The sequence below is a fragment of the Rutidosis leptorrhynchoides genome, chromosome 10 (genome assembly GCF_046630445.1).
Source record: "Rutidosis leptorrhynchoides isolate AG116_Rl617_1_P2 chromosome 10, CSIRO_AGI_Rlap_v1, whole genome shotgun sequence".
NCBI lineage: Eukaryota > Viridiplantae > Streptophyta > Magnoliopsida > Asterales > Asteraceae > Rutidosis > Rutidosis leptorrhynchoides.
This window is the reverse complement of record NC_092342.1, coordinates 238,328,791-238,340,794: the sequence shown is the minus strand read 5'-3', so window position 1 is coordinate 238,340,794 and position 12,004 is coordinate 238,328,791. Positions and strand designations below refer to the sequence as shown.

Sequence of the window (12,004 nt, the reverse complement as noted above, 5' to 3'; positions counted from 1 at the left end):
TTATGAATTATTTAAATATTATATTATATTCTTGTGCATAGTTGACTTGTACTTTCAGCTCTGTTACGTCGAGCGTTGAAAGTTGGTTCATGTCTCGGTTCCGGATTTTCGAACGCCTTTTCGTATAATTTAATATCTTGTACTTTGCGTTTTACGGCTTGTACTTTTGTAATTTTGAGACGTTTCTCATCAATAAATTGAACCACTTGAATTGTACTTTGTACTTTTTAGCTTTTTGGTCATTTGCGTCTTCAAATCGTCGAATCTGTGTTTTGTCTTCACCTTTTATTATTTAAACGATAATTACTTGAAATTAGAACAATTGCAACTAAACGCTTGTCTTTCTTGAAGGATAATGCTATGAAATATATGTTCGTTTTTAGCATTATCAATTGTAACATCCGTGTTACATCCGTCCCACATCGCTTGGAGAGGGGAACGAAGCATGCCTTATAAGGGTGTGGAGACCTTTCCTAGCATGACGCGTTTTGGGACCACAAGCGCAGCAGATCCTATCAGAACTCTACAGTTAAGCGTGCTCATGCGAGGGCATTACCAGGATGGGTGACCTCCTGGGAAAGTGTTCGTCGTGTGTGGTTGCCAAGAAAAATCCGTGTGCCTACGGGCAAAGCGGACAATATCATGCTACGGGGAACGTGTTACCTGGGTTGTTACATAATCGAGCTCTAGAGCAAGAATTGATTGAATTTGGGCGAAACCCGTCACTTTGTTCTTCAGCTTCTGCAGATAAACACATTCGGCCGAGTGTCTAGAGACACTCGACCGACAGACTCGACCATCGACCGAGTGTGTGAGACCCACAACCGAGTGTGTCTGTGATGGACCATCGACTGAGTGACTAGACATCGACCGAGTGAGTGTAGACAGTCGGCCGACTGTCTCTGACAGTCGACCGAGTGTCTTTGGCAGTGAATATTTTACTAAGTGTTGATTTTTTAGTCGTTATGCTGCCCGTTTGTATATTGATATTCATGATATTATAACTAACTTGTGAGTTTTGTTTTCAGGTGATACAGACGAGGAGAAGACTCGGTGACATTAGACTACCGAGTGATGTCGGTATCGGTGAGTGGGACTAACTGGAGAACATAGTATATAGTAGCATGTTATATTATGATTGTCATGCTTGTTAGATATACTTATTTTTGTGGTTAGTTAGTACGTTGTGATGACTGCATGTTAGTTGATGCTTGTCTGCTGGAGCCCAGTGCGTCCCTATTGTGTGGTAGCCTCGGTAGGAGAGATCAACCTGCGGGTTGGGTTCCTCATGTGGTAGCTTAGACAACCGAGGTGTATATATATGTGAATGACGCGTCTGTCGCGTGTGGATTATATATATATACACACGGTGGTGGAGGAACTTCTGGTAAGCCCCAGTCCGATCAGATGGTGGTTAATGGTTTGGCCGAGCCACCAGAGTCTCTGTAGACGGCACTTGGGTGATGTTTGTGTGTTAGACTAGGTGACATGATTAGTATAACGGTTTCTGTATACTATTGCCTGTAGTTAGTCGTACTCACTTAGCTTCGTGCTAACCCCCTCCTCTTCCCTGCAGGTTGACTGTTGCATACTTGATAGATTCCAGGGAGACGGATTCCTGGGAGATATGTTTGACTAGTCGGAACTCTGATGTCGCGTCTTTTCTATAAAAGTTGTAACTACGTTTAATATAACACCCGGTCATTTATTTATTGACGTGTTTATTATTAATGAGATTTTATACATATGATATATCTATAAATTGGTCTTCCGCTGTATAAAAAAAAAAAAATCTAGGGTGTTATAAATTATGACAAATCTGAGATTGCTTCAAATGGGTATCAAGAAATGTAGACTTGCCTCTTTAGATATGACAAGTCACTATCAAAGTAATACATTCAAGAGAAATCAAACACTAAATGCATATAGTACTTGTATAGGATGTTGGATATCTTTTGCAGGTATTAAATGAAATAAAGAGGCCAAAAGAATCAGGTTTAAATGGATTCAAACGGCTATACAATGGCTAGGTGAAAACATTATTATTTTTCATCATGAATAATGCTATTTTTATTATAGATTTTGATAAGAAGAATATGTTTTTGTTTGTAAAAATTATTATTTTTCCATGTATATCATGTAATTGTATACAAATACGGGTATGAGCAGGAGAGTGGTTAATGCCCCTCAGCCCTAAAAAGCCATTAACTAACCTTAAGAGTAATTAAGTCTGGTCTCTCTCTTGGGTTAGCCCACTTATCTCTTTTAGGGAAATACTCCATCCGTCCCATATTAATAGTCCAGTATTCTATTTTAGGATGTCCCAAATTAATAGTCCACCTCCATAAATAGAAAAGAATAAGAAACTTAAGTTCTATTATGCCCTTAATGTATGTGGATAGGATTAAAAAAGAAAGAAAAGGTAAGTGTAAAACTGAAAAATAAACAGAAAGTACAGTACTTTTATGACATTTTCTTAAACTTTGTGTTTTTTGTCTGTGGACTATTAATATGGGACGGAGTGAGTAATAGATAGCTCTCCTGTCTTTGCCCATTGATAGATATGCCTCAAGTACCGCAACTCTCTCCCTTAAGGCTCTCTTTTCGTAAGCCAACATTCCATCACACAATCCATTGACAGTTGCATGAATGACTAAATAACTATATAAATGAGTTTATAAATAATAATAATATTATTTATAATAAAGGTTTACTTCCATTCCTTTCAAAAATCAGCTTCCCTGATATACATCGTACAATAGGATTAACAACAAAAACATTACTTGAACCACGAATCATTCATTACTACTCAAACGTGGAAGTACATACAGATGTTTAAATACATATCACACATAATCTTAAACATAAACTTGAACGAGTAAAACAACACATTCGAACCATCATATATCGTCTTCCAAAGAACTTGACTTATTATTCAATTTATTTATTGTAATAACCATATGCATCTTAAACATATATAATGCATGTTCCATCTTCTTACTATATGGAATCGTGATGAGGGACTGAAGCTTATATAGGGATGGGATCAACAAAAAGCGACTTGATATGATTTATCAGTTCAGGTCCAACATGGGTGAAATGGTCCTTATTCGTATAGAGGACTTCCATGGAACGTGCGAAGTTTATTACCAGCATAACAATTGGCACATCGACATCTTTACGCTTCAATAACTCTTCATTCATCTCTTTCCATGCATCTTCAAGGTTTTGATTAAACAAATCATGGACTTGTTGCTCACTCACATGATCATGTTCCTTCATGTAGCATTGAATGCTAGATGCAACATGCAATCTTTCTTGCTCTTCCTGATCGAATTAATACACATGTTAATCAGGTTAATTACATGTGATCCTTTAACAAATTCTAAACTTTAATTTAGGTGTGTTTGCAATATCATTATACTGGCTTAATTAACACAAATCATACAAGGATTTGTAACAAAATAGTTCTTTACTATTGATATATCCACAAAAAATCCATTTTTGGTGGTTGCTCAATGACAATTTGCAGACATCCATACCCACCAACTATGGATAGCTACTAGCTATTGGGGGAGCTTAGATGGATATGGTTGGTGTCAAAAACTAATAACGAAATATACTCAGTATATAAATTCATTGAACCATCCGGTGTTAGCCCGGATGGCCACCTCCCGGGATAGGCTTCGCTTCTGGCGCATGTTCGATTCTTTGGGGGGGGGGGGGGGGGGGCGAGGTTTTCCCACAAATGCTGACGGGTACCTACGTCATCTTCTGGGTGCGTGGGGCCACAGATAAAATCGATTCTCCTCCGGAGATTTGAGAGTGGGTTTCCTCGTAACGTGTGAGTGTGTCTAACCAACTAATTTGGCCGTTAAAAAAAAAGTATATAAATTAATTGACAATTTAAAATTATCTATAAACATAATATCAAGTTATCTTTTAACACAAATGACCCCTATAACATTTTTATTTTTAATATATCAACGGAAATCATACCATCACTGTTCACTTCAATTTTATATTTTCATAGGTATTTTCGTCATTTTGCAATTACCAACTACTCTCTCACTACTAGAAAATAGAGAATAGAAATCCCCAAAAGAAACCTCTTCTTTGAGGAGAGTGAAAAAAGAGGTTTCTAACGTGCAAAGAAACCGATTTTTGGGTTACGGCCCAAAACAGGTTTCTATATTGTACATTAGGAACCCGTTTTTATCATAGAAGCAGTTCCAAACATTAGGAACCTGTTTTTTATTTATTTTATGAAACCAGTTTCTTTTTCAAATTTTAGAGACCTCTTTTTTAATAGAACCGGTCTCGATGCATTTTTAAAAATTTCAAAAATGCCAATACCATATTAAATACCCCGCATAGATGAATGTTTGACATTCAAAATTTACAAAACTTTAAATAAGCCAATTTTCTCTTACATTCTCACTAACAAAAGTCACCCGACAAGTAAGTTTTCTATATACTCCGTATTGAGTTATTTATGTATGCATATATATACTTATATACACTATGATACATGTGAATGAGTGCAAGTATATGAGTAAAAGAAAGCCAAGAACCACATTTTGTTAAGTAAAAGATTAAGGGAGTTACATAAGTTTCACGAGTGATATAGTATTCATCATACGATATATGTTTTGAAATGTAAGATGTGACTTTTAATTTTTTTCGTTGGTAGATCTTATATGTGACGAGTTTTGAGATAATGGGTTTTCACTTGGGTTGCGTAGCCAGAAAGCCAAGATCAAATGGGTTTAAGAAAACTAAGAAAAAGTTTATGGTGTTAGTAAAAACATCTTGGAGTCTAGAGAAAGAAAATTTGAAGACTTACTGTAATTTCTTAGCAAACATTTCAGAGTTAGAAGATATCAATCTACTAGTTTTATGCAATATTTTAAAAAAAAAATAATAAAGAAAAGAAACCGGTTTTAGTTAAAAAAGAGGTTTCCTTTGTCTGGAATAGAAACCTGTTTTTATCAGAAAACCGGTCTCAAAAGTGATGCAAAGAAACGTCTTCCACAACCGGTTCTCCACTTTTAAAACCCACATTGATAGGAACCTGTTTTAAAACAGGTTCCTAAGGCTCCAAAAAGAGGTTCCAAAAGTCATTTTTTTATAGTAGTGTCTCTTAATCTGTTAATCTCTGGAACATTCTTCACCTCTCCTGCTCTCCATTGGCCTAGGTTTTTGGCATGCTTTACCTCTGGCGATATTATTTCCATCAGAGGTGGATTATGACTAGTTAAGAGGTGGCGGAACTTGAACCCGGACACAGGTGCGGCGAATGTAAAAATTTAATAAAAGTTTCAATGCCAGGAGGGTAAACACTAAAAAAACCCTTATTTTTTAGTAAAAAAAAAATTTTTTTTTTGTGTAAATTTTTTTTTTTTCAAATCCGGAGGGGGCGGTCACTCCCTCCGGATATAACTAAGTTACGCCCCTGGAGGTGGATTCATGACTAATTCTTAACGCTAGCTACAGATCTTTACACATGATATAATAATTTAGAATTAATTAAATTACATTAAATACTTGGGGATTTGGGTCTTTTTGATTAACTAGTCCGGACCGGTCCGCGCATTGCGGCGGGTGCTTTCGGCCTGTGTATTCATATTTAACGTAGTGTTGTTATTTACAGAGGGGAACACGGCCCATGTGTTAAACGCCGTTTTAGATGTCGTTGTGTTAAGCGTTTTTTAAAAAGTATACGTTTCTAACGTAGTTAGTTTTGTTTTGTTAATTAAATTTTTTCGAGCGTAACAGTGCTGTCGAAAAATTTTACTCCCGGCGAACAGAAAGATATGGGCTATCGGTGTGTTTACTGTTTTCTAAAAAGTGTCCGTTTCGAACGTGGTTAGTTTCGTTTTGTTCATAAAATTATTTCGAGTCTGACGCTGCCGTCGAAAAAATTTAACTCGTGGCGAGCGGGAAGATACGGGTTGTCGTTATGTTTAGTGTTTTTTTGAAAAATGTTCGTTTTGCGTATAGTTAGTCCCGTTGGGTTCGTAAGATTTTTTCGAGTTGAACAGTGGTTTCTGAAAAATTTAACTCGCACCGAGCGAGAAGATAGAGCCCGTTATAAATTCGGGTGGAATTAGTTTCTTTAATTTTAATAAAATTATATATTTACACTTTTAACCCCTGAAAAAGTGTAAACTTGAGGGGTCATTGTGTAAATATAGTCGAAGTTGAGGGACCGTTTGTAATGTGAACGTAAAATCAAAACGACAATTCGATATAACTGAAACGACGACATTCGCAACCACTTTTAGTATCATTCGCAACCACTTTTAGTATACAAGTGTTAATGTTAATTAATGTTAATGTTAATGTTAATGTTAATTAATTTCCCAAAAAAAAAAAAACCTTGTATACGCGTTTATTTTTTTAAAATTGAATGGGCCTTTGACCTTAAATTGGTGGGTATTATTGGTGGCTTTTTATTAGTTTGGGTTTTTACAAACATCAAATTTTGATGGGATTATCACCAAAAAGCCCATTTTGTTGACCTTTCTTGTGTAAGAGTCAAAAAATTAAAAAATTGTCAATTTGCCCTCGCAAGGAGCAAGGTGCCTTGCTCCCTTGCGCCTTGCGTCCTTGCGACCTTGGTTTTACATGGGAGTAAGGAGCAAGGTGCCTCTTGCTCCCTTGCTTCCACCTGGGAGCAAGGACGCAAGGTGCCTCTTGCTCCCTTGCTTTCACCTGAGAGCAAGGTGCATCTTGCTCCCTTGCTTCCACCTGGGAGCAAGGACGCAAGGTGCCTCTTGCTCCCTTGCTGCCACCTGGGAGCAAGGACGCAAGGTGCATTTTGCTCCCTTGCTTCCACCTGGGAGCAAGAGGCACCTTGCGTCCTTGCTCCCAGGTGGAAGCAAGGGAGCAAGATGCACCTTGCTTCCACCTAGGAGCAAGGAGCAAGGTGCCTTGCTCCTTGCTCCCATGTGAAACCAAGGTCGCAAGGACGCAAGGCGCAAGGGAGCAAGGCACCTTGCTCCTTGCGAGGGCAAATTGACAATTTTTTTTTTTTGGGCTCTCACGCAAGAAAGATAAAAAAATGGACTTTTTGGTGATAATCCCAATTTTGATCTACTAAAAGAAAACTGGTGTCACTTACAACTAGTCCAAATATTTGATGCTAGATGGGTTATTGAACTGTGAGTTGCTATTTTCTGTTGAGTGGTGTCACGAGCCCATACTAAAGTAAGTGTAGCTCCACCTCTGTACTAGCTAGTTGTGGTAGTACACAAAATCACATTAGTACGTACGTGAGGCCACTATCGTAGATGGACGTACCTTAGCGCTGACAAGATCATCCCTAATTCTACAAATCACACAACATGATTTAACGAGGCGAGGCATGGAGTGTGCCCATTTGAATGTTTCATCTTTCACTACATCACCCATGGCCGCCAAACATGATATTATGGTGAACTTGTATCCGATGCTACCCAGTACTGAAATTTCTTTGTGCTCTTCTATTGTTGGCACATACCTATCGTTAGCCCATTTAGCTTCTTTCAAGTAGAATCCAATGTATTCAATCAACTGTAAATAAAAATCAGCACAATATATCATATGCAACGTACCAAATCAATATATGTCCCAACAATATAGGACCCGCATCTATTATATGTTGAAAAATTAATATACCGATTCTTTGATAAAGTTGATATGATGTGCTTTCCCCATCTTTGACAATACATTTTCCATATGTTCATACATTTCCACGAGCATTCGATATACAAGTTTCATTTTATCCGGAAGATCTTCCAACATTTCAACTGACCACCTTAGAAATAAGCAAGATACGTAAGCAAGTGATTAATATGCATGATTAACATATATATATTTGGTTTATTAAGTGTATGCATGTATGCATGACAAAGCGTATGTACGTTGTTTCATATTCATGTACATACCTCTTAACTGCTTCAGTGAAGATCACAAGTTCTTCATATGTACCATAGGCATCATAGGTATCATCCAGAACTGTTGCCATTGCAAAACTTTTAGTCAATAACATTCTTGATTCAGAATATTGAGGCTCATAGTACACGGCTAATGCCCAAAAGTAACATTCCACTAATCTGTCTCTAGTGTATGATAAATTTGCTGGGACATCATAACTTTTCCACCACCTAGATTGAAGGAAATTATATATATATATATATATATATATATATATATATATATATATATATATATATATATATATATATATATATATATATATATATATATAGGAGTAGGATCAAGAGGGAAGTAACCATTCGGGGGGAAGCGGGGGGAAGCAAAAACTTTTTTTTTTCTTTTCGTTTTTTGAAAAAACTTTGTTCACGAACATTATAGATGAGATGAAAATATGAACATTTAGTAGAGACACTTTGTGATAAATGTTTTTATTTTGGCGGGAAAACGCTCGAAGAAGTAATATATAACAATTATCGTGTTTTTCGAGCATATGTTGAGGTTTTAGCTATTGGGGTTTAGATATTAGGGTTTAGATATTAGGGTTTAGATATTAAGGTTTAGAAATTTAGGGTTTAGGGTTTAGATTTAGGATTTAGATTTAGGATTTAGATTGAGTTTTTAACACGAACGGTTTAGAGTTTAGGGTTTAAGGTTTAGGGTTTAGGGTTTGTTGTTTTGGGTTTATGGAATAAACCCAAAACACCAAACCCTAAACCCTAAACTCTAAATCGGGCTAAATTTTACTTCACAAAACATGAAAAAAGACGTTCATATTCTTCACGAACAATATTATCTTGAATGTTATTTTTGTCGATCGTTTTCCCGCCTAAACAATGACATTCATCACGAAGTGTCTCTTCTAAATGTTCATATTTTCCTGTGATCTTGATGCCGGAAAAAAAAAATTCCAAAAAAAACGAAATTTTTTTTTTTGCTTCCCCCCGATTGGTTACTTCCCCATTGATCCTGCACCTATATATATATATATATATTTTTTGTTTAGGACAGCGAAATTGGGATCACCCGAGGGGGACTAAACCACCCGTTGCGATCATCTCCCGTTTCGACTATGCCGATGCAGCGATAATAACCCCGCCCCCATCGCTGCCCGGGAGGAAACCTTGAAACCGATCCAAGGGCACGGCCAAGTAAAATCCCCCATCCCTTTACCCCACTTAGGGGTGCCCCGGGTGATTCCGGACGGGCATGATAGAGTTGCATTTACATTTAAGTAATTGTTGTAGCCGGGTGGAGTCGATATATATATATATATATATATATATATATATATATATATATATATACATTGTTGTAAAAGACGGCCGAAACGGGCGCCGCAACGGACACCGCAAAAGATTTGCTTTAGTATCGTTACAACGGGCCTTGAAACGGCAAAAAAGACGGTCAACGCTTAAAAATGGTCAACAACGCTAAAAAAGGGGAAAAAATGGTCAAAGACGGAAAAAAACGGAAAAAAGCGGTCAAAGATGGGAAAAACGGTCAACTCTCTCTCTCTCTCTCTCTCTCTATATATATATATATATATATATATATATATATATATATATATATATATATATATATATATATATATATATATATATATATATATTATATATAAGTCAACGTTAGTCAACATCCGTTTCGACCCCGTTTCTACCCCGTTTTTTCCGTTGCGACGTTTTGAGGTCGCTAACGTTTCGGCCCCGTCTCACATCCTTTTCAACCTTATATATATATATATATATATATATATATATATATATATATATATATATATATATATATATATATATATATATATATATATATATATATATATATATATATATATATATATATATTTATATTTATATATATATAATCAAATTTTAACAGGGTTTCGAAGTAGGTACTTGTAAACTTGGTGCAACTCTCTCTTATGAAGTGATTGGAGTAAATTAAAACCCAACTTAGCAAGCTTAAGTAAAGTATCATTTCGAGAATCTTGTTGTTGGTAAACAGATATGTATCGTATTGCCTCGAGTCTTGGCAACCTTTTATGTAAGGGTTGCAACAAGGCTTCCTCTATTTGTGAAGAGATGAAAGAAGATTTTTTAACAAGGGGATCCTTTAATATGTCATCAAGAAGATTTCTAGTAAAAGCAAGAGCATCATCTAAAATGACTTCTCCAGGTATCCTCAGATATGTTGCCTCGTACAGTTCAAGGAGACCCTCAATATCTTTTTTCAATGCCTCCTTGAACGCTCCATCAGTGTCCTTGTAGCTCTTGAAAATGTCTGCATCATATCATTTCGAAATACAACGTCATGATTCGCCTTTATTAGTCGTCGGCAGTGGCGGAAGTTGAACCCGGATACCGATGGGCGAGTGTAAAAATTTAATAAATTTTTCAAAGTCAGTTGGGGTAAACACTAAAAAAAACCTTATATTTTGGTAAAAAAAAAAATTTTGTAGTGTAAATTTTTTTTCTCTCGTTAAATGTAGATGGGGCGAATACCCCCTTTGTGATACACTAAGTTCCGCCCCTAGTTGCCGACGTATCTGGGTTATCCCGTAACTGTTTTCGACCGGGACACAACTAGATATGGTACCACTAAGGTTTCAAAACTGACACCTCTTATGAACTTATCATGTCCCAACTCTAAATTATGCAACTAATACGCGTACGATTAATGATATATGCACCAACCACTTGAAACAAAAATGCCATGTTGTCTCATTAGTCGAAACCACAGAGCAACCGCGCCACCATTCCAGTTGTCACCATATAAATCATACAAGTGTTGCAAGACTTGATTAATCTCGTTCTCAAAGTAATACGCAATACCCAGGTGTTGGATTGTATCAATCAGCCTCAACAAACTTGTATGATGCACATGATCTTTCAACGATCCTAATATTTCCTTTTTGATTTCTTCTCGTAACTCTTCGACCACTTTTTCAACGGCAGCTTCATCTTCTGGCTACAGTGATTTACAAATCACTTATCACTCAAGTTATACACTTATACTGATCGTACGCATTTGGCACATACAAAACATATCTTGAACTTTTTTAGACACTTGAATGAACATACATATTAAATTGTAAATTAATATTGGCGTTTACTTTATTAATGAGTGTTTATTTATCAGATAAGTAAAAAAACGTAGCTGATAAGATTATTTTGAACACTCCCTCCATTTCAATTATATTTTCTCTAGATAAAAACAGGCAATTTAAAACTACCATTATCAAATTGTACTATTTTTACTTACTTTACAAGTTTTACACTTTATCTTTTAATTTTACATTTACTTTTAATTAAGAGTATAATAATATAACTTTATAACTTTATTTTTATTTATATAGACCGGACAATAAGTTAAGGATATATGGAGTATATATTATTATGAGTCTGGTTCAAATGACAACAAATAAAAAAATGAAAAAACTGTCAGAACCATCAAAACAAGATATAGGGATTGCAACACATGTTAATTACCTCGTGATAGGAAAGAAACACGTCTCCCCAGACGCTAGGAGGAAAGTTAGCAGAGGGACGATGTGACGACCCGTCCCAATCCATCCGGACGAAGTCAACAATATTTGGTCCCATTGCGATGATCGACTCCAAATAATGTCTTTAAAATGAGCAAATGCACAGCGGAAGATTTCTTTCATACCTGAGAATAAACATGCTTTCAAGTGTCAACCAAAAGGTTGGTGAGTTCGTAGGTTTATCTTAAAACAATAAAATTCATCATTTTGATAGACCACAAAATTTAAATCCTGCATGGTACAAATGGGCCCGAATCCTATACCCACCTGTAATGTACATGCGATATCTTTTAAATACAGTACACCTTTCTCATGTACAAAATCATCTTTCATAAATCTTAGTAATCGTACACATATCTCGTGCACAAAAATAACATACACATAACCTGTGTATAAAATCATTCTCTCGATACATAACATTCATATCAATTGGTGGCAATTATCATGTCCACATAATTCAACGGTGGCAATTATCAT

At 36.1% G+C, this 12,004-nt stretch overlaps 1 protein-coding gene across 1 annotated transcript; it reads right to left on the bottom strand.

Annotated features, from left to right (window-relative positions):
- Positions 1-3,030: 3,030 nt before the first annotated feature.
- On the bottom strand, positions 3,031-11,585 carry LOC139870891 (alpha-isocomene synthase-like). Its single transcript, XM_071858657.1, has 7 exons — positions 11,472-11,585; positions 10,677-10,950; positions 9,879-10,263; positions 7,932-8,150; positions 7,663-7,801; positions 7,306-7,557; positions 3,031-3,327 (listed from the first exon to the last, which is right to left on the bottom strand). The coding sequence occupies exons 1-7, from the start codon at positions 11,583-11,585 to the stop codon at positions 3,031-3,033; spliced, it is 1,680 nt and encodes a 559-aa protein (XP_071714758.1).
- Between the last annotated feature and the right edge of the window lie 419 nt (positions 11,586-12,004).

What these genes read in the sequence shown, in the direction of transcription:
- LOC139870891 (XM_071858657.1), bottom strand. Translation starts at nt 11,585, where the DNA reads ATGGGACCAAATATTGTTGACTTCGTCCGGATGGATTGGGACGGGTCG. An exon ending in TGGCATTTTTGTTTCAAGTG is followed by an intron (nt 10,264 to 10,676) that starts GTTGGTGCATAT and finishes GATATGATGCAG; the next exon opens with ACATTTTCAAGAGCTACAAG. An exon ending in ATGATCTTGTCAGCGCTAAG is followed by an intron (nt 3,328 to 7,305) that starts GTACGTCCATCT and finishes TAATTCGATCAG; the next exon opens with GAAGAGCAAGAAAGATTGCA.